Raw genomic sequence first — 23,453 nt, forward strand, 5'->3', positions numbered from 1 at the left:
ATTGTACTATAATTGGGAAGACAAATATAGTCCGCAGAAAAGGGGACCTGCCATTGTGATTTAGACAGACCTTGAACAGTTTATGGCTTATCTCTTGTCTCTAAAAACAGAGTATATCACAGAAGATGACGATGAAGAAATGGAGGAAGGAGATGAAGACGATGAAGGTGAGTTTTCTTTTCTTCCCTCAATCAGTGTAAGATGTCTTATCTGTTGCCATTTTCAGGAGAATTTACCCCACATAGCTGGATGTGGTAAATGCAGAAGTAGTAATAGTGCACATCAGTGAAGTTCAAGGAAAATCGGCATGTCTTTTCAAAATTTATGAATTTGTAAAGTTTTTGATTAAATCCATGGTTTGCATGGGTTGTATTGCAGTTTTGTTTTGTTTTGTTTTGTTTTGTTTTTTTTTTGAGGGGGGAACCTTATTGAACAAGCTGTGCTTTTTCAAGGTTTCACATAACATCCCGTGTATGCATCAATCTGGTTCAGTTTTTGTAATATATAAAACAATATACATGTCCCCACGAGGGCTTTGTGTTACATGTGAATGATTTGTGAAAATGAATTGAAATTGAAATGGAAATGGAAAATTAATGCATTGTTTGATGGCATCACAGGAGAAGAAGAAGAGGAGGAGGAAGATGAGGAGGAGGAAGATGCTGCGGAAGTAGATGAAGAAGATGGAGAGGAGGTGGAGGAGGATGCGGGGGACGACGTGAGTGATGCAGGGGCATCTGGCGGAGAGGAGAGCGAGAAGTGTCCAATCTGCCTCTGCATGTTCGACGACCAGGAGGTGGGCACGCCAGAGAGCTGCGACCACACCTTTTGCCTGGAGTGCATCCAAGAATGGTCGAAGGTACGAGACGAGAGATGGACGCCACCACATGCCCTTAAACCAAGGCCATTTCCTTGATTGTGAATGGAGCAAAGTTATGTTTAGAGCCCCAGGATGATACTGTTCCCTCTCCATATAGCTCACAATGATTTGTAGGCTGTTAGCGATTGGATTAAAACAAAATTAATGTTCTTATTGTTAGTATCATAGTCATCGTTACATGTTCAACCAGTTGTCAAATGTGTACACAACATCTCCAAGTAAGGACATGATTTTTTCGTAAATTGTCCAGAAGTTGATAGGCTCTTTCCCCACATACAGCAGAAGTTCAAGAGCTCTGCTCGTGAAAAATTATTCACCAGTGAAACTTTGATTCAATTCAATTCAATTCAATCATAGTTTATTTCCAATCATCGAAAATCAAAAAACATAGTACAAAGTATACATGTGATGAAATATTGTTCAAACGTTTGCATAAGATACGAGACATATTATAGAACAACATATAACATGTACAATATTTAGGAAAACACTGTATAAATACTTCGTGGGCGAGCGGAAAATAAATTCGATTATGGAAAATAGTGATCCACTAAAAAGCATAGCTTGTCGGACGTGGATCGCTAGACAAATAATGAGTAAATTATATACTATTCTATAACAATATACATGTAATTATTTTGAGATACACCGGTTGGGAAAAAATATAGAATACCAATGCTAGTGCCCGGACACTGCTCACTGAACCACGTGTACCGGGAAAATATGACAAGGACAACACGTTCGTACACACATTCGATTACCCACACGTATGGACTGTAAGACGCGAGACAGTACCGAGAGAGGAGAAAAGACGGTAACAATACAAGTCTACGAAGAACAAGAGACAGGAAAGGAAGAGGAGAGAAGAAAGAAGAGAAGTCTGCACACAGCACACGCCAAGTGCTGCGACATCAGGACAAGTGAAGGCTCAAGCATGAATCAAAACAATTTAAATTATCTAAGATTATAAGTAGAAAGTAAATATTTTTTGAGTTTGTATTTAAATGTAACAAATTTGGGGGAATCTTTTAAACTATTATCTAAATTATTCCAAAGTCTGGGTCCGGTATAAAGAAATGTATTTTGGGCATGTGCGGTTCTCATTAATGGAAGATGAAATTCGTCGGATCGTCGCGTGGGATAGTTATGAACATGACTATTTCGATGAAATGAATCATGGAATATTTTAGGTAAAAAGTTACTGTTGTAATTAAACATAAACTGGCCAAGTTGAAACACATACAAATCATTTACTTTTAATATTTTATGGTCAGAAAACAAAGCATCTGTATGTTCTCGGGTATGTAAATTAAAAACAATTCTAAGCGCTTTCTTTTGCAGTAAAAGAAGTTTATCAAGTAACATCTGACATGTATTACCCCAAGCAAGAATCCCGTAGTTTAAATAAGGTAGTATCAAACTAAAATAAAGAGTTAATAATGCAGATGAAGGAAGATAATATTTTAATCTATTCATTACGCCAATGTTACGTGATATAATTTTACATATGTTATCAATATGATTCCTCCATGAAAGCTTGTTATCGACGCAAACACCAAGAAATTTAAAGGAAGATTGCAAAGATTATTAGGTGACCTGTAGTAACAAGTGAATGATTTGAATGTTATTGCAGCTGAAATGTAGCTGTCAAATCTATCCATGGCTTGATATGGATGTATTGATCAGTAATATGACAGATTTCACATTACCAACGAGGAAAGGTATCAAATACTGAAATATGGTGGATATTGGATTGATCCTGATGAACAAAGTCGTCAATATAGGACACATAGTCTACAAAATCTTGAGGCTAGAACTAGTACAGTGGACTCCCGTTATAACGAAGTCATTGGGACCAGCGGTTTTCTTTCGTTATATCGAAACTTTGTTATAACCGAACAAATAAACAATAAAAATACAGAGTGGATAATCTTGGGGCCTGAATTTTTATTTTGTTATAACCAGAATTTTGTTATAACCGTGTTCGTTATAACGGGAGTACACTGTAGAAGGAAACATTCTTCTTAAAATCAGCATGATATGTCAATGATATAACTTTAAATGCTTTATTTCATATCGTAATTTCGTGAGAGATTACGTCATATATGAGAGATCCCGCTAGTGCGCGCGCCACTCAATTCGTTAGTCGCCGCCATCTTGCTAACACGCGAATTTCTGTGCTCGGAAAATTCGCCGGAATTGCACTTGAATATTCAAGTTTTCGTTCGAGTTGGATCGACGTAATAGCGAAAGTTACCTCAACGGGAGGTTTTGCCAGGTTTTTTCTGGTTTTAACGATCATTCTTCAGCTGAACAGCAACGGAATTTATGTCTTCGACCAACGTTCCAAACGTGGGCGGCGCAGCCGCACCACCGCTGCTGACAGCAGTCGCGTCCCCGGCAGCCACCGGCGGGGGTCGCGGAGACCAGCACGCACAAGAGTGCAAGCAGAAAACTGCGACAGCCAAAGGTAAAACGCCTACTAGAGCCGGCAAGGCAGGTACTAGTAATAGTACTACTACAACAAGCAGTGCTAACCCTAGCGGTAGTACCGGTGCAAACAAAACAGTGAAACCACCTGCCAAACTGGCCTCTAAAGTTTCAACTTTGGAAGATAGACTCGGCAAGCTTGAAGGCCAATTAGCTGTGGTTGTTCAATTTGTGGAGGCACAGTCGGCAAAGCAGACACCAGCCCGTGAAGGCGGTGGCAATGGAAAGAGTATCAGGACTCGTTCTGAATACTCCCCTTCAGACTCGGCAGATACTGACTGCCATTATGAGGATGAATATGCGGCACCATTTCTGGGCCGAGATATGGATGAAAACTCTGTGATTATCCAACCAGGTCAAGGGGATAGTCGTGATGACAAATTTGATATTGAAGAAGGCGAAGTTCCCCCTTCTGTAGTGGAGAAAGTGCCAAACATTGCAGCCAAATTTGCTGTGGCTGAGGAAGTTGGTCCCCCCATTGACCCAGAAATTGCTAAGTCTACAGCCTACCTTCTGACCCACCAGCTCGAGCCCAAAGTGGTAGATGAAACGATCACTAAATACCCCATTCCCAGCAACTGTGAGCTGGTGGATGTGCCGAAAGTCAACCAAAGAATCTGGAATGGGCTACCTGCCTTTTCAAAGACACGAGACCTCAAATTTCAGAGACTCCAAAAGAATCTCACGAGAGGCATCAATGCCTACATACATACAGTGTCGGCACAGGATATCACTGAACAGCAACAAGATGCACTAGCACTTCTGTGCAGTGCGAATTTCGAGCTAAATTCCTTGCGTAAGGAATTCATGAAACCAGACATTGGTTATCAATTCCAGCATCTCTGCAAGCCCTCTACCCCGGTCTCCAAATTCCTTTTTGGTGACGACCTGGGAAGGCAAATGAAAGACATAAGAGATGAACAAAAAGCAACTGAGGGTGTCCTCAGGAGTGAGCATAGCAGACAATACAAAAAGCAGCGTTTCAGCCCATATGACTATGGCAGGAGTGCATAATATGGCAAGGGCAGGAGCAAGATTACATCAGGAAGCTCAAATTTGCCCCAACAGTACCGCGACGCGGGCTGGACTACTTCTCGTGCAAGTACAAGTGATGTCACTAGGCCTACAGGTGCAAAAGGACCGTGGACTGGAGCTACCAGCCATGCTTTTTTAGGCCAGCGCCCCAAGGGGAGGGGGAAGCCGTCGGCTCCCCACACCCTCACACATCCCAGCCAGCACCAACCGCACTGCGGCAGCAAGCAGGGCTCAGGGATGAAGAGAGCACGATAACCTCCAGTTCAACTGACGAGGTAAACATGACATCTGATTCTAGTGATTATGCAAAGCTATGTCATAATAATGTAGAACCTATGGTAGGAGGTCGACTGAAGCAATTCCTCCCAAAGTGGCGCAAAATTACTTCAGACCCACATGTGCTAAATGCTGTAAGTGGCTACAGGCTTGAATTCAGTAAAGAGATGGGTGCACCATCTAGAACTAAACCCCCTTACCTTTTTCGGTGTGATAAAGCCGAAGAGGCTGATATTGATCTTGAAATTTCTAAACTCCATGACAAGGGAGTAATCGAACCGTGCCAGATGGAAACTGGAGAATTCGTGTCTAATATTTTTACACGGCCTAAAAAAGACGGGGGTACACGCGTTATCCTAGACCTGTCTGATCTCAACAAATATCTCCAGTACCAGCATTTTAAGATGGAAAATATCCATACTGCTATTGAACTCATTTCAGAAAATAGCTTCTTAGCTTCAGTCGACCTTCGGGACGCGTACTATACAGTACCTGTGCACCCAACACACAGGAAGTTCTTAAAGTTCTCCTGGAAAAATCAACTTTGGCAATTCAAAGTACTGCCTAATGGCCTGAGCACGGCGCCAAGGTTATTCACTAAACTACTGAAACCTGTATTTACATTACTGAGAGAGCAAGGGCATGTAGTAATTGGATACCTTGACGATGTACTCATTATTGGAGAAAGTGAGAATCAAACATTGCAAACGGTTTTTGAAACCACTAGCATCCTTGCACAACTTGGGTTCTTGGTACACCCAGAAAAATCAGTACTATGCCCCACTCAAGAAATACAATTTCTTGGTTTCATTCTCAATACTCAGGCCATGACAATTCGACTGCCTGATAACAAATCAGAGGAAATACAGTCCTTGTGCAATGAACTTATGCAAATGGCAAACCCCAGTATCAGGCAGGTGGCTAGAATTATCGGGAAAATGGTAGCATCATTTCCCGCAGTCCAGTATGGACAGCTCTATTACAGGGCTTTAGAAAGGGACAAAATCAAAGCACTCAAAATGAATAAGGGGCATTTTGACAGAAAAATGAGCCTATCTTTGGAAGCAAAACAAGAGCTGCAATGGTGGACAGACAATGTGCAGTCTACTTTCTCACCCTTACGACACCCTAAACCTATGCTCGAATTGTGCACGGATGCCAGTGGCAAAGGCTGGGGGCATCTGATCATACCACCCATACAGGGGGTAGATGGAATGAAGACGAGCTGCAAAAAGCCAGGGAGAATAAGATTAATTATCTGGAGACCCTGGCTGCTGGCATGGGACTCAAGTCCTTCTGTTCTAATTCACAAAACATTCATGTTTTGTTACGGCTAGATAACAGTACTGCTGTTGCGTACATTAACAACATGGGAGGCATTAAATCCCTTGACTGTGATCGGGCAGCCCGAGAGATTTGGCAGTGGTGCGAAACTCGTAAAATTTGGGTCACTGCAGCACACTTGCCAGGAAAGCCGAATGTGGAGGCAGACCGCATGTCTAGAATTTTCAATGACCGCACAGAATGGATGCTTGACCGCACAGTTTTCCAAGAAATAACTTCACGTTTTGGGACACCAGAAATAGACCTATTTGCCTCCAGACTTAACAAGCAGGTAGAGAACTATGTCACATGGTTGCCCGACCCACATGCCAAGGCTGTTGATGCCTTTACTCTCGATTGGGGAAAGTGGTACTTTTACGCATTTCCTCCTTTCTGCTTAGTTGCTAAGTGCATTCAAAAAATCAAATCTGATAATGCAACTGGGATACTAGTAGTCCCAAAATGGCCAAGCCAGCCATGGTTTCCTCTCCTAAACAGGATGATGAATGAGGAACCACTTGTTATTCATAGGAGTGAATCCTTACTAACATTGCCAGTTTCTAACACTCCTCACCCACTAAACACTCAGATTGATCTTCTTGCTTGCAGGTTCTGTGCAAGCCCTTCAGAGATGCGGGATTGAATGCACGGATAACTGCTGTAATGGCCTCCTCTTGGAGAAAAGGGACTAAAAAACAGTATGCAGTGTACATAAACAAATGGAAAGCATTTTGTGACAAAAAATGCAGCAACTACTTGTACTCGGATGTTCAAGCTATCCTGGAATTCCTGAGTGACATTTTCTTCGATAAAGGGGCAGGTTACAGTGTCATAAACTTAGCACGGAGTGCTCTATCTTCATTTGTGATTCTTCGAGATACTATGTTTACAGTTGGAAACCATCCCTTTATCCAGAGGTTTATGAAGGGAGTCTTTCAGCTACGCCCACCCAAGCCTAGATACATGGAAATGTGGGACGTTAACCTTGTTTTCAATTTTCTTCGTTCTTGGTCCCCAGCGCACATTTGGACCTGAAAAAATTGACGCTTAAATTGTGTGTGATTATTGCATTAATCTCAGCACAAAGGATTCAATCATTACACTATCTAAGCTTGGATGGTATGGTGTTAAGAGATAATGCAGTCACCTTTCACCTTCATGATCTCCTAAAACAGAGCAAGCCTGGAAATTACTCACACAGTGTCAAGCTCCAGGCATACCCGCCAGACAGGAGACTTTGTGTAGTCAGGTACTTGCAGGAATACATCAGCAGGACCTGCAGAATCAGAGCTAGTGAACGGTACCTTTTTGTTAGCTACAAGAAACCGTATCACAGGGTATCATCTCAAACAATCGCTCGCTGGATTAAGGAGGTTTTGGAGGCTGCGGGTATTGATACAGAGATCTACAAGGCGCACTCTACTCGGGCAGCGTCTACCTCCGCAGCCAATAAGGGAAATTTCCCAGTATCTAAAATACTTGCGCAAGCCGGTTGGGCCAACGAAAGAACCTTTCGCAAGTACTACAACAAGCCCTGTCCTGCTGAGAAAACCTTTGTAGAAACAATTATCAAAAAATAGACTGTGAAGCCCTAAGATTTGGGCAGACATGTCTTGAACTGCCTGAACTTGTGAACTCTTGGAGACACAATATCTCTGCAGCATTCAACCTGAATGAGATTTGCAATGGAACCTCTTGTAAGGTATGCTTCCTACCCCTTTTCGGGGGGGTTGCCTCGAGAATGTAACCACTGGCTTTGAAATCTCATATATGACGTAATCTCTCACGAAATTACGATATGAAATGGAAGATTAAACGAGAACTTACCGTTTGAAGTTTAATATTAATTTTATGAGTAATTGGAGGGTGAGATTACGTCCCACCTCACCCTCCCCCAAATTTCAAACGGTAACTTAATCTCTCGTTATCTTCCTACATCAGTGGTCACATTCTTGCTTCTAATATTGAGTGGCGCGCGCACTAGCGGGATCTCTCATATATGACGTAATCTCACCCTCCAATTACTCATAAAATTAATATTAAACTTCAAACGGTAAGTTCTCGTTTAATCTTCCATTTTCTTTTTTTACAGAATGTGACCACCTGCCCAGTTGACCGGAGTGTCTTCTCACTCATTCTGGTCAGACACTCACTGCAGGGAGAGGTCATCCGGCAGGTCAAGGTCAAGGCACACGAGGTCGAGATCCTGGATGATGATCCCACTTACTGTGAGGTAAGAATAGGAGCAGTGGTATATTATATCATCGTGCATATGGCAGATTGTCGTTAACGCGCTTCCCTGAGCATGGCAGATTGTCGTTAGGGTGTGGGAGTGTGCATACGGTTAACAACATTCTGCCATGCACAGGGAAGCGTGTTAATGACAATCGGCCATGCGCAGGGAAGCACGTTAATGACCATCTGCCATGTGCATGACAATATTATTTATTTCACAGGGTCTTTGTTTTCATGATCCGGGTACTATTTGTGAATTGTACAAGATGCCAAAGTATTCAATTTGTTCCTGATATGAATGCGACGTGCATGCATATGGTTTTCCATCTACAGTTAAACTCGCCTAAGTCGACGTCGCATATGTCGAATAATCGCGCAAGTCGAAGATTTTAAAAAGTCCCGATTTTTCCCCATTGACTTACGTGTATTAATTCACTCACAAGTCGAATTTTTAAAGTCGAATACTCGCCTAAGTCGATGAAATTCCAAGAACACTTTCACGGAAAAACCATTGAATTCACTGTGCCTAAGTCGAATAAGATTTTATTCTGTAATAAATCACTGTCAAAATCAGGAGACGCCGGTTTTTGTTTACATACAGTATATACCAAAAGAAACTTTGCGTTAATAAACATTAACGTTTTATTAACGCAAGCGGTTTCACCTGAATCATTATTATAATGCAAACTAACGATCGGGAAAATTAACGTTTGTAGTAACGATGAGTAACGATCCCAAGCGCAAATTAACGATGTTTCGTTGACATTAACGATAGGTAACGCAAGAACTCACGCGAGATTTGGGTTTCCGTTACACAGACCTGGGGGGGGCGTTTCATCAACGAGTTCGTCGGAGGTTTTCACCGACAAATTTGCTATCAGCCAATCAGATGCAAGGATTTCAGTAGCTTTTAACAGTTGTCAGTGTAAATCACTGACAAAAAGTTTCATGAAACGGTCCCCTGGTGAAAGGACGACGTATCGCCCCTGCCGAGTGTAGCGATCTATGCCTTCTTAGCGGAGTCTTTTCGCGAATCGAATTACGATTTCGAGAATGCTTAATAACATTATGTGACCGGGGTCACCAAAAACGCACGCCGGGCCACCAAAAAAAAAAAAAAAAAGCCGGATGTTTGCCTTCAGTTTTGGAAATGAACAGCGGTAACAATCGGCTCCATAAGATGCTAGAATAAATGTCAGATTTTTGCTCTTAATTTTGGAAATGAATAACGGTAATATTCAATGTGTATAAAGTGTCTAGCTGAAGGGCCAATATCGGGCACACCGCTCCAGCTCTCGGCTCCAGAGAAGACAACATTCATGTACATTATACATGTATACGCGTGGTGTAACTGTAAGTCGATTTTTTTTCGACTAACGCACAAGTCGAAACTCGCCTAAGTCGATGTGTTTTGCTCAGTCCCGAGAAGATCGACTTATGCGAGTTTAACTGTATTTACCATCCTCCATGATCATGGATTCAACCACTCGCGAAATTGTGCGGCAGTCCCAATGTGCAAAATAGTAGACTCGCCAAACATATATTTTACTTCTCTAAGCATGGCTATTGTACATTTTCCTTCTGTGCGTGTGTATTAACATGGTGGTGGTTGTAGTAGTAGTAGGAGTAATAGTTGTAGGAGAAGAGTAAAAGTAGTTTGTATCTAAAGTAGCTGTAAGAGGAGGAGTAGCAACAGTAACAGCTGATGTATGTAAATTTCAACATTCGTTTTCTTGCATTTGATTTGTTGTTTTGTTTTTATCATTTGTTTGTGCATTCATTTCGCTGACAAAAGACACTTAAGTCTATCTGTTCACTGGACTTTTCTAGGTTTGTGGTGAGTGCAACCGGGAAGACCGGCTCCTGCTGTGCGACGGGTGTGACGCTGGCTACCACTGTGAGTGCCTGACCCCTCCATTGGATGAGATCCCCATTGAAGAATGGTTCTGCCCAAACTGCATCACCAGGGAACAGGATGGTGAGACAGCTGCTGGGATGCACACAGCCCAGAAAAAAAAGAAAAAAAAATCATGAAGGGTCATAACATTTCTATTTGGGGAGATGGGAAAGGAGTGTAGAAGGGAGGGGAGGGTTGTAGTGGCATAAATCTTGAAAGCAGGGTATAGGAGATGGGGAAAAGGAGAGGCTTCTAAGTTGTCTCTAGTTGATTTACACTTCTTTAGTTTGGGTTAAAATGTGCCTTTCTTGTATTTAGATTGAATGTGAATGCAGCCTCGTAGTCTTTATTTGCTAACTCTTTGTAGAGGACACCATATCCTGCAAATTGGTACTGTCTCATGAATATGCAAATTACCACTCTGTGAAGGCTGGTCTTTTATCATGAATGTTTTCGGCTATACATGATGGACATTAGTTTTTCATGTGTCTCGCCACCTATCCTTTTGAAAGCATTTGAATTCAACAGACAATTGCTTAAAAATGCTGTATATATTTGATGTTCCCCATTTGCCTTTTTTATCCCATTATACACGAACAATTTGGAATAAGATCTGTGACCATAAAAACTAATGAAAATCAACAACAAAATAACAATGAAGCAATAATCAAATAGTGTGTCTTGATTAAATCATGATATTTTGTAGCAATATTTAAATCTACTTTCTTGTTGCCCTAAAGTGTTAGCACAAGTGTATTCACAGGCGGTAATATCAGGGTTAAACTCTTTCAACATACAGATGAGAGTAGTGAGGACGAGTACGTCGCGACTGTACGCCGCCGCCACTCCAGGAGGATGCGAGAGTACGCCACGAGGGCCATTGCGCGCACGCAGATTGCCGAACGGGTGCTGGCCCGGGTCATCCGAGCGAGGGCGGAGAGAGAAGTTGAGGAGCAGGAGAGGGTGAGTGAATATGGTCTGGATATCCCAATGGCTTTGAAGCCACTGCACCGCCATCTTACCATGCACATCTCCCATACGTGTATGTACAGAGTTCATGACATCATTTGACCTTTGTGACAGTCTCAGCTGGAAAATGTGTGCATTGCCCCATAGAGTGTGCCTGGTAAAATGGCGGCACGGCACGGTGGCTTCACTTGTTTGCACAGCGTGAATAGGCCTAAGAGATATCTAGATACCTCCCACAGAGATCGGAGGTTGGCCCAGAGCAGGCCCCGAACGGGATCAACCCTGGGACACACACTTCCTCTCACTTATGTTCTGTGTGTACGGATCTCGATGATTTCGGATCGGTACAGGGGAACCTTTTATAATGAAGACACAAAAACCATGACAATTATCTTGTTATATCAGGTTACAAAAATAAAGAAAGATAAAGGGCTGGAACTTGTGAAAACACCTTGTTATAAAAGGGTTTTGTTATATCTGACTGCTTGACAGCTAGGTTCCATTGTATGGGTTTTCTGTTTTTGAACAAGTAGCTGCCTTACCTTGTCAACCAACTGGGCACACATTTCCACCTCCTGTTTGTTCTGTGTCAGCTATTTTAATTATGATATCTGATGAATGCAGCTTGTATTGCTCTCTGTAAACATGCACCCTTCTTGATATTTTAACTGATCAATGCTGAAAGATGTATATGAACACAGGACTTCAAAACCTTGTGCATTATGCCCTGTTATGTATATTTTATGCCAAGTCCACGCATTAATGGGGCCCCAAGCTGAGAATGAAAACTATATTTTGACGACAACTTTTGTCTGATCTTGTAATATCAACTAACAATAAACTGTGTTGATTGATTTTTTGTATTATAGACAACTTTGGAATTTATCATGTCCATATGAATGACACATCTGTAACTTAGGACATCATTCTGACATTTGATATTTAACACAATAAGAATATTGTTGGTGCATATGTTTACCAAATGTTTTATAAATTCACAAAGTCCATGACAGTAATGTTTGTGAGTGACATAATGCCACTTTTTATAGGGAGGTGATGTTTTATATGCTATCTGTGTTTTTGAATCAGCTCTACTTCAGCATTTCGATTCAAGATGAAAGCTGCAGAAGAGTGAATAGACTGATTTTTTTCCTTCCTAAAAATGTCACCACTTTCAGGCTGGTACTTCCAGTGCAACAACCGTGCGACGTCCACGGACAACCAAGCCACGCAAAAAGACGACCCGCAAGCGTAAGACCACCACGCGAAGGCGCAAGACCACGAAGCGCCGCAAGACTGGAACAAAACGCAAGACCACTGCCAAGAGCAAGAGCAAGAGCACTAAGAGGAAAACGGGTACCAAGCGGAAGGGTCGCCGAAAGGTCAGGCGCAAGCGTAAAGTGAGTAGCGAAATTGTGTCTTATCGAAGCATGATAGAATAAGCCGAATGAGGCGGCTGTTGGAAATAAGTACCTGGATATAAGAAAAATGCAAGGCCATAAAAGAGAATTTTTGAGAGATTTATAATCAAAACAAAGAGCATCATAATGTTTTTAATTTTTCACTTATGGGAATGTTATTTATGCAAAGTTAAATGTAAAACGGTCATTTTGATTATTACATTTGAGATTACATTGCAAGGGTTCTCCAAAGGTGTTAGCCAAACTAGGACTTTTGAGTTATTTTGCAAACACACCAGACAAACCAATGTCGGCAAAATCATGACCTCTTTGGCACAGGTAGAAATGGTCTTGTGTTTATGTTTTGTTTTGTGATGCAGGTTCGGAGGACGACTGGAGGTTCAGGCACAGCCGGGGCTCGAACGGCTCGGCCGCAGGGTGCAACCACGATTCGCCGCCGCATCGCCGGCAAGCTACACCTGGTGAAGCCCAAGGTTGGGTCCATCATGCCCGACATGAAGGTCAAAGGTGAACAGAGCCTGCTCTTCAAGCGGTACGAGATCGGCGCCGCCTCCCTGTCCCTCACTGGCGACGATCACCTCTTCGATCCGAGGTACGTTGACACCATGCAACTTTCATCTTTTTTTGTGTGTGTGGCACAGTATTATGCGTGGTAGATTCCACCTACTGACTGTTGCACCTCATCCCGAGCAAACCACAAGGGGGCAGTATTTGTCTTGTGCCTCATTAGGAGGGTCCCAACTCTCTGCATTTGCGGACTCAGAAAAGTGCCCAAGCTCTTGCTTTGCAGAATGCACCGTTTGTGGTCTTTATCCTTGAGTAGGCCGATCGTGCTTCACTTGATTGGTTAATTAAGATGTACACTTGTGCTTCAAATTACAAATAAGGCAAAATATGTTTATTCTGAGTTTGGGTCCAGAAGACACCTTTAGGCTCACCAGATTCTGATGTTATTTTGAGTTATTGAATTTTTGCTCCTTTTGATGTCTATTACTAATGTTCATTTGCATTTTATTTTATTTTTTTCTGAAATATTTTTGACAACGCTAATTTATTACCGCAAAGGATACTACCTGTAATTTGCTACAAATATGAGAAATATAAATGGGAAAAAAAACCCATTATTTGTGTTTTTCCGATGCTTACCAATTGTAGAGGAGAATAAATGCATGATATCAATTAGATGCATGTGATGGTATCAGAGAATGATGTATTTAAATATCCAAGTATCATAAGAATGCAAGCTCCAGAATGTTTTATGAATGATATGTGTGATATATTCCTGTGCAATGTGTGTTGTTCATTCTGTCTTCATCTGTTGAATTCTGTCTATGTTTTGTCTTCTCCTCTTTTTTTTTCAGTGGCTACGATGACACAGTTGTCACAAGAGGACCGGGTGCCCAAAGTGCCCCAACAGAGGCAAGGTGAGGCAGTACAAATATTTATATTGTATTGGATGGCAATGAATGGGAAACCAGGGAATATTGCATGAGTAAGGGCATTGAAGATGAGTGCAATATATCATCCAATATAATTATTATGGTCTATATTCAGTGTAAACTTCACAAAAGTGCTGTACCTCTACTAGTCTTAGAGGATGACTTGCGCTTGTTCGTTGCTAGCTACAGTCTTTCACGTACGCAGTTGCGTATGTAGCAAATAACAAGACATTTGCATGCTTGAGAATTGTAACAAGAGTTTGTGCAATTACTGTATTAGTTCTGTAGAAAATGCAGCAAGCTCTTGCGCAACAGACAAGACAAAATACAGTGTATTATTGCATGACCATTATCAACGGTAGCCAGAAGGGAATTAATGCATTGGCCAATGCGTCTTGTTTAATACGATTGCACGTTGAAAATCGGGTGGACAAGAATATGCCCTTTTCCTTTGCTGCTAAAACGTTCCATAAAGATGATTATCACAGATATAAATAATATCCTAGTTTGAGACCTGCTGTTCAAACAATGTTGACGTTTATTTGTTTCAATGAAATCAATTTTTTAATTACTTTATTGTATTCTCTGCTTGAAGTAGTTTATGCAGTTGCAGACTGGTGAACCCTTGTCTTTTTTGTATATATAGATGAAGAATTTCAAATTAATGAACCTTATTTCTTGTTTGATAAATGAAGCTTGCTTGATTTTAGGATTTTCAAAACTTGTTTCATCTTATGATTGAAAAAGCTTAGCGTATTTTTGGTATAACAAACATTTGGAATAATGAATCTAAGCAATTACAGTTGGTAACCTTTAATTTTTTCTAACTAAAGAACCTTATTTAATTTTCATATCAACAAAATTTACTTTGTTAATGGAATTACATAGTGGTTTGCTTATTTAAACATCAATTTTTCATTGTATTTTTTTATAGTTTCATGTAGCAAAGCAGGCAGTTGGCTCCAATTCGCGCAAGTTTCATGCCACAAATATTTCTGGTTTTACAATATGTATTGAAAATTGAATTGAACCCCTTTCCATTTCCGTATTAATGAACCTCTTTTCATTTTCGGATTAATGAACTCGTCATTTCTCCAGGAGGCCGAGTGCCCCCTCCACCTCTACAAGCGGTGGTCCCCTTGACCTCCTGAGCAGCATTCTGGCCGACCAAGACATGCTACACATGAGGAGCAAGGACATCACCATCCATCAAGATGGCACCCTCTCAACCAAGAAGAAAGGAGGTTGGTAGAAATTGTTGCTCTCCCTCCCCCCCCCCCCCCCCCCCTACCATAGGACAATTGCCCCTGACTAAATACTTGTTAGTGATAAGGTTAGAGTAAAGATTAGGGTTAGGTTTAGGTTAAGGGTTAGAGTTTGGGTTAGGGCTAGGATTAGGTTCAGTCTTAGGGTTAGGGTCAGGGGAAGGGTCTGGGGTAATTGCCCAGGGGGTAATTGCTCTAGACCTATGTAACAGAGCTATTGATGATTTGAAAAACTTTGTTCGTTGCGTAGCTTTCTACATACATATTATATGTAGATGGGCATGTTTGTGTAGTAATGTTAAACTCAATTGATTTGATTTGTCTGTAGGCTCATTCAAGTTTACTGCATTATCCATTATCATATAACAATGTTACACTTTTGACAGATCATATACCATAACTTCTAGATGCTGTTGATAATTTATTCTTTCCTCGCATTTTTGGTGCAGTTTTGTTTGTTTGATGATTGTGCGAGATGTACATTATATAGTTGTGTGGTAATGATACTCTTTGACTGCACATTAGATCACTATTGTGTTTTGGTCCGTGTTCTTGTATTTTTTTTTAGATGAGACGTCAACATCAAAACCAGTTCGTCGCGACTCCCAGAGCCGGCAGCGCAGCATGGACAGGACTTCGCCTCGCAAGTCTGCCAGTGGTGACTCAAGAAAGGAACATACTGACCGACTCTCACACATTCCATCCAGCAGAGCTGTCGCCACTGCTGTGCCAGGATGCAAAGAGGGAATAAGGAGGTGTGATGGGGATGATAGAAGCGACGGCAATTACCAGGAGAGTGGTGGTGATGATGGTTACCATGGAGATGAGGACGACCTGGAAGGAGATGCAGGGGAGGAGGAGAACGAGCAGGACAATGGGAGCCAGGATGATGCTGGCAACATGAACAACAACAATAATGGAGATGATAATGGTGATGAGGAAGAGGGGGACGAAGGTGGTAATGATGGTGGTGGAGATGATGGTGATGGAGATGAAGATGATGATCATCAGGCAGAAGAGGAAGAGGAGGAAGATGTTGAGGAGGAGGAGGAGGAAGTGGAGGAAGAACAGGAGGAAGAAGGTGCTGCAGTAGAGGATCACGATCTGCAAATTGTAGAGGAGGAGGAAACACCAGCGAATCACGAACAAGATGAGGAGGTTTATGAAGTGGAGGAAAGTGAAGATAGAGATGTTAATGAGGAGAACGAGCAGGAAGAGCAGGAAGAGGAAGAAGAGATCGTAGAAGTGATTGAGGAAGATGACTCAAGACATCATTTTGAGGTGGAGGAAGAAGAAGAAGAGCAAGAAGGTGGAGAACAGGAAAATTATGTTGAGGGGCAGGAAGTGGAAGATGTGGCAGAGGACTCCCATGAGCGTGAGCCTTCAGAGGCCCAGGAAGCAGAAGTTGAAGAGGAGGAAGAGGTGGAAGAGGTAGAAGAGGAGGAGGAGGTGGTAGAGGTAGAGGAGGAGGAGGAGGAGGAGGAGGAGGAGGAGAAAGAGCAGGAGGAGGTTGGTGAGAGTTTGCAGCAGGAGGTAGCGCACAAAGAAGGAGAGGAGGCAGCAGAAGAGGAGGTTGAAGTGGAGGAAGGAGAGGAGGATGAGGAGGAGGCTTCAAATCGCGAAGAAAGTGAAGAGCAAGCAGTGGAAGCCCTGGAAGGTGATAAGAGAGGAGGTGGCAAGGTGGTCAAACCAAAGATCGGTATCAGTGACTTGGAGTGTGAGGACATTTCAGATGAGGATATTGTCCCTGAGGAAGAGGATCCTAATAGCCACACCCTCCCCAAAGAAGAGGGCGGGCATAAGAACGACACTTTTTCAGATGCTGAGGAGGGCATGATTATAGAAGGTGTTGATGGACGTAGCGTTGTTGTGAGAATGGAACCACCAGACAGGAACAAGATAAAATCTGAGGGTGATGTAGCGGAACACCCTGTGAAAGAAGGGAATAGAACCAAAGACTCTGAGACCAAGCACGGTGCGTCATCTGCAGAGGAAGGGGAAGTAAAAACTGACGATGAATCGAAAAAGGGAAAGAAAGGGCGGGGAAAGCGTAAAAGGAAACCTAAGTCAAAGCGAAACCGTGACAAGCGGAATGTCGTTGTAGATCCAAGGAAGTCTATATCACTGCATCCACAACTGCCAGCTGACCTCTCACGATTGCCAAAGAGAGCGGATGAAGGGGTCGGGCGACGGGAAGGGAGCAGGGAAGGTTACGGTGACTTGAGGCAGGTGATACAGGTGAAGAGGGACACACCGTACACCGCGGAGGAGCTACGCCGCTACCATGAGGAGTACTGGGATGAGTACAACCGCAGGAGGGATGAGCGGAGGGTGGAACGAGTGGGGGCGTGGGATCAGTACGCGTATGATCAGTTTGCTTATTACGAGGCTTGGAGGACGATGGGCGGAGAGTATAGTAGGCAGTGGGAGCTCCATATGCGCGACCGCTCCCCGATCTACGACCGCAGGAAAAACGGCAGTGAACAGCACGTCTTGGGCGCCAGATTCGAGGTGCAGCGGCAAGCCAGAAAGGAGCTCGAGAGGAGTCGGGAGAAAGAGACTGCGAGGAAGTCTAGCGAGAAGAAGATTGCTGTGGAAACAGAGGTTGTGCGGAAAGAGCATTCAAAGAGGAAAGATGCTGACAAACCACAGAAGGAACGTGATAGTAGGTCTAGCAAGGACAAAAGTCACAATAAAGGGCATGTGCACGAAAATTCCGCCCGTGATAAAAATGGGAGGGAGCATGAAGCGGCTGCCGAGAAAGACAAAAAGCATCGCGAGAAAGAGAAGGAAAGGCACAGTCATGACAAGGACAAGGAACGAAGCAGGCATCGGGACAGAGAGAGGAGTCGCGACAAGGACCGCAGCAGTCGCAGGGACAAAGATCACAAGAGCAGAGAGAGGGAACGCAGTCGTGAGCGGGAGCGGAGTCGCGACAGGGCCAGGGAGCGCAGCAGAGACAAGAGTCACAAGCGGAATCGCGATAGAGAGGGAGATCGCAGTCGCAGCAGGGACACCGACCACCATCGCAGCCGGCATCGGTCTGCGAGCCACGACCGTGATCGCAGCAGAAGAATGGAACGCAGTGATGACAGCGAGCGCTTGCCAGCAAAGGACCGAAGAAAGGAAAAGCGAGATAAATCCCATCACAAGAATAGCGACCGGGAGGAGGATAGGGTGGTACATCAAATCGAGAAACCGAAAGAAAAGTTCAAAGCCAAGGACAAGGTGAAAATGAAAAAGAAGCCTGAGGAGCCCAAGCCAGCTGTCGTTGAAGATGTTGTTGTAAAAGCAGATAAAGGAAAGGTGACAGTCAATGCATCGGGATTGAGGAAGGTAGAATTGCCCGTTCCCGTTAAGGTCAAGGAGGTCAAGAAGGCCACTGAGAAGCCAGTGATCACCAAAGCAGAGAAGGTCAAGACCAAGAAAGAGAAGGTCAAGAAAGACAAAGCTGCAGTCGAAGGGAAGGCAGAGAAGAAGACCAAGAAAACCAAAGCAGGAAAAGAAAAGAAATTGACAAAAGGCAAGAAAAAGAAAGTTGCAGCCAAGCGGCCGCTGTCCTTTGACGTGGAAGAAATCACTGTGACAACGAAAAAAGTGAAAGTGGCTCCCACGGCTGAGCCCCCAACTCAAGCCGCTGAAGCTCTGTCGATTCTCAAACCTCCCAGTCCGCTCAAGTTTAATGACGAGGAAGACATGCTTCCAGCTCCCTCGACAACTCACAGCCTGGTGTCTCACAGTCCAGATCTCTACAAGGACATGATCGTCAGCGATGGCGATCTGTCCAGGACAGTGAGTGAGTCTCCGCAACAAGCCCCAAAGGCGGCAAAGTCGCCAGCCGATGTGGTGGTCGCAGACAGCAGTCACCTTGAAGCAGAGACCGACATGTACGACCCATTCAACCCAACAGCATCCCCTCCACCTGTCATCAAGTCCCCATCCCCTATCCAGTCTGAGGCTTTCCACGACCACGACAATGCCGCCTCCTCTTCCTCGGGAGACGTCGCCCCCAAGCGGGTGCCAAGCCCACCGCCAGAGATCCCCCCGAACCCGACCTCCACCACGGACGTCTCCAGCTCAGACATGTCCACCATCCCGTCGGGGTCGTCGGCGATGACCAACGAGGACCGCCTGATGCTCGCCTCGCAGGCCAGCCAGCAGATCACGAAGATCCTCAACCAGCTGGCCTCGGTGCCCGTCGCCAAGCCCAAGATAGCCACGCCCACCGAGCCGCCAGATGCCCCCCTCTCACCAACCCTCTCCCCTGCCATGTCGACAGGCTCGCTGGGCATCCCCACCAAGCACATTGATTCCAGCATGTCGGTGAGCTCCATGGGTTCCGACAAGAACTATGGAGTGGAGCCGATGATGGCGGACGACAACATCGGAGACGTGAAGGAGGAAGACATTGAGATGTCAGCCGTTGATCTTTACAACAAGAACAGCAGAGATAGGGTAAGGGACTAATGAGATGCTTCCACCTTAAAACCTGGAGGACATGAACTCTATGCATATTATACATAGAGATAATATCGTCCTGTTTGTCCAGTTTCACTTAAGTCACTTATCTACTAGAAGTATTACTGTCGTGACAGGACTTAAATGCATTGAATGTTATTTTGATTTAAAAAAAAAAAATTTGTGGTACATTGAAGTCCAATTTGCGTGGAAACTGCATTCATTTGCAATGTCCTCTGCTAAAAGAAGTTTTAACAGAATAGACTACAAGTATTGGCAGTTTAGTGTACTCACTTTACTGGGGGGGGGGGGGGGGGGGGGGGGGTGGGGGTTGGCATTCCAGCCAGTCTGCCACTTAACACAAGAATACACTCAACCTCATGTGTGCCAGGGACTTTGTAAAGTGAAGTTAAAGACTGGTCTCGAGTAATGTAAAACCAGAAACATTCGTAGCATGAAAATTTTGCGAATTGGAGCCGATGGCCTTTTTTACAGCATGAAACTCGTTCCCATTGCCACTGGCATTTAATGCATCGTCTAGACAAACAGTTTCATGTGCATTTTACTTTCACAAATCTTGGCCCCTTGCGACATTCATAAAAGATCTGTGCATGCGAGAATGGCTGGTTTTACAGTATGCTTGGGCAGATGTCTTTTGGAAATGCATGGTATAGCCTGTCCTCGTTGTGTTAATAATTCCTGCTGAATTGTGTTTTTCTTCTTGCCTTTGCAGTATCTGAAGAAGCTGTACCACCAGGAGAGGGTTGTGGAGGAGGTCAAGCTTGCCATCAAACCTCATTACCAGCGACGGGAGATCAACAAGGAAGACTACAAGGAGATCCTCAGAAAGTCTGTTAATCAGGTATGCCAGAAACCTTCTCTCTTATCTCCTCCCCCCCCCCACCCCTCATACCCCCAAGGTCAGAACCAACATCTTCCTCCAGCAGTAGCAGTGGTAGAAATGAGAACTCACAGTAAGTGGTATGATGTAGACTAGAAAACACTCGGGAGAGTGCAGACCTCCACCAAGCAGCTCATTTCCACCCATATACACACACAATATGCTGAAAATGACCTCGTTTCCCAGTGATAAAATCCTTTCTAGTGTCTCTACCTTATCTTCGTGCTTTGCCTAGAGTGCACACTCAGTGCATGTGTGTGCACTTGAAATACTCACAGCTTGAATTCCCTCGTTTCTTAGCACTTCATAAATTAAAAAAAAAAAAAAAAATCCCAGATCCAGACGGTGATCTGTATTAGTTCCTTATGCCATTATCAACTTTTCCTGTAAAGTTAATCCAAATCTGTTCCCAACTTTTTTAGTTATTTTGCAGACAGACAAACAAACCAATGCCTGCAAAAACATATTAACCTCCTTTACTGAGGTGATAATGCTAACTCCCACTAAGTCCTGGGGTCCTTTTGCTGCATAAGTAATCTTTGTGGCTTGCAAAAAATGAAAGGCGATATTTTACTCTATCGTGTAAGATGACGCTAACAGTTTGTGCTGCAAAGGATAATCAACTTGCAGCTTAAAACTACAAAAATGTGGCTTCTCATAACTGGAGTTCTGTAAATGTCTTGATATATGATATCTGCTGTCTAGCACCCAAATTGTCTCAGTAGGCTTTTCGAACACAAACGTCTAGTTCATGTTCTAGAGTCTTTCATCAGCATTTTTTTTGTATTAATGTTGCATGGATGATAGATTTGCCACAGCAAGACGGGAGAGATCAACCCGGTCAAGATCCGACGTCTGATCGACGGCTACGTCAAAAAGTGCCAGTATAGGAACAAGAAGCCCGGTGGGCAGGACGGGCACAAGTCATCGTCGGGGAAACCCGGCGGGGGCTCGTCTGGAAAGTCCATCTTCAAGTCGTCGAGCAAAGGGGCGACCAAGGGGAGCAAGGAGCCGGCGAGCGCCTCCAAGCTGATCGAAAAGAGCCGGAGCCTTGGGCTGAAGTCGTAGCGAAACAAGGACCAGAAGAATACCCAGCTGTTTTTGTGCATCCACGCCAAATTTCTGCTGCCTCGCTGATCGGAGAACGCCACAGGAATCCCGAAGTATGTCATTTGCTGCATCTGTGGACGAGGCTTGAGGTCTTAGGACTGTGACTTCCCTGGACAACTGACCCCCTTCCCCAAAGTTATGCAGGAAATGAGAATGGGAATAACTAATGAAAGCTCCCAAATATCCATCACATATTTTTAGCGTCCCAACCCTTTGTAGAACGTGTACAACAAGGCTACTGAGCATAGACTTTTAGATAAAGGGCCACAAAAAAAATGCAAGCAGCAAAGTGGGAGGGCCGTCCGCTACTACTGTAGATTGTTGCTGCTATTAATCCACATGGCACTAGATACTATGCCATGTCATTGCTGAGGAATAAGAAGATATGGTACACTTCTAGACATAATGAAGTGCTGCTTCTGATGCAGCCTGAAACCCCCCAAAAAACAATAACAAAAGAAGCATGTGTCCGTCCTCCTTGATTTGTCAAGTTACTGCTTGCCATGGGTGTAATGAACTCATGTAGCACTAAAGAAACATTTTGCGATATATGGAGGAATGAAGTCATGTGCTCTGTTTCTTGATTCCACAGATTGCTTCCATTCAAGCATCCTGAAAAAAAGGCATGTGTGTAGCCTTTAGCCAGTTGATATTCTGTACAGTTCATGTGTAGTGACTGCCCGTTTCAAAACTCAGCATGAATTTGACCTCATTCATCCAAAAGAAAAGCTTATGTACATGTATATGATCCTTCACAGATGCGCGGGTGGTCCATCTTCATCTAATACAGCAGTACATAGCATATGGTTTGAACATGTGGGCTTTCCTTCTTTTGAGCTCTTTGCCATTATACGACTCTGTCGTTCGATAATTTAGGTTAGGTTAGTGGAGTTTTGATGTAGGCCTTGCAAATGAAAAAGCGGTGTACAGAAAGTAAATGGCATTCTATGCCATTTTTTAAAAGTTGCGTGTGTTTCACACAAAGTGTAGTACATGCTGATCACTTGATTGGATCTATTCAAACAAAATTTGGTAGCTTTTAGAGGAGAGGTGTCTGGTGCACATTGGCTCAGAAGTGTCCATGCACCTACGTGTGCTGAAGTCTTGTAGATATCAGGAGTGCAGTGGAACGGAGATGGAAAAAAATGATATCTACTTAGCGGCTCGATGCTGATTGATGTTAGTATGCTGAAGTATTTATTAGGTTGTTACGATATTGTCCCTGCAGCATTGTGGGAGCATGGCGTCATCATGGCTGGCACACGTTGCCTCGTGACTCAAAGCGATAGTCGGGCGTCCGTGAGACCTCTCGATGTAAATATTCCCGCGTGGAAACTTTATATGATGGAACTTCAAAAAAAGTGAAATTCCCAGAATTGGAGTATTTATTGGACGTGTAGGACGTTGTTGTGCTGAGTTGTGAAGCTGTTACGATGGCATGCCAAAAGAGGGAGGAGTCGAGGTTCCTCATGTGTAGTTAGTTGTGCGACGAAGGAAAATCGGGGTTGGAGTTTGGAAGATCGCTGTTGCGAAATGTGCTCTATTTGCCATTATGTAGTAGGTACTGTAGATTACTTCTCATAGATTGTTAATTTTGATTTTGATTAAAGAAGTGGTGATTATATGATTTTAATTAAAGAAGTGGTGATTATATTATATATGTGCAAGCAGTGCTGAGGTCACATGAAAAGTCGGAACATGTTATAAGAGTATTGCTATTGGCTAGGTTTATCACAGTTCTCTCTGTCTGTGAC

At 43.6% G+C, this 23,453-nt stretch overlaps 1 protein-coding gene across 1 annotated transcript; it reads left to right on the forward strand.

The window, feature by feature from the left end:
• Positions 1-82: 82 nt before the first annotated feature.
• Positions 83-22,352, forward strand: LOC139709535 (uncharacterized). The gene is made up of 12 exons (XM_071621493.1): positions 83-167; positions 621-859; positions 8,097-8,237; positions 10,070-10,217; positions 10,936-11,099; positions 12,284-12,505; positions 12,886-13,118; positions 13,888-13,950; positions 15,064-15,209; positions 15,799-19,685; positions 20,422-20,550; positions 21,397-22,352. The coding sequence occupies exons 1-12, from the start codon at positions 83-85 to the stop codon at positions 21,655-21,657; spliced, it is 5,718 nt and encodes a 1,905-aa protein (XP_071477594.1). The 3' UTR covers positions 21,658-22,352.
• Positions 22,353-23,453: the final 1,101 nt, after the last annotated feature.

The sequence above is a fragment of the Diadema antillarum genome, unplaced genomic scaffold, assembly GCF_040938485.1.
Source record: "Diadema antillarum isolate AM-2024a unplaced genomic scaffold, OU_Dant_1.0 seq00001441_RagTag, whole genome shotgun sequence".
NCBI classification, from domain to species: Eukaryota; Metazoa; Echinodermata; class Echinoidea; order Diadematoida; family Diadematidae; genus Diadema; species Diadema antillarum.

Bases quoted from the DNA above. Each gene is read 5' to 3' on its own strand.
- LOC139709535 (XM_071621493.1), top strand. From the start codon at position 83: ATGGCTTATCTCTTGTCTCTAAAAACAGAGTATATCACAGAAGATGAC. The intron at 15,210-15,798 runs GTTGGTAGAAAT...ATTTTTTTTTAG, and splicing joins CTCAACCAAGAAGAAAGGAG to ATGAGACGTCAACATCAAAA. The intron at 20,551-21,396 runs GTATGCCAGAAA...CATGGATGATAG, and splicing joins TCAGAAAGTCTGTTAATCAG to ATTTGCCACAGCAAGACGGG.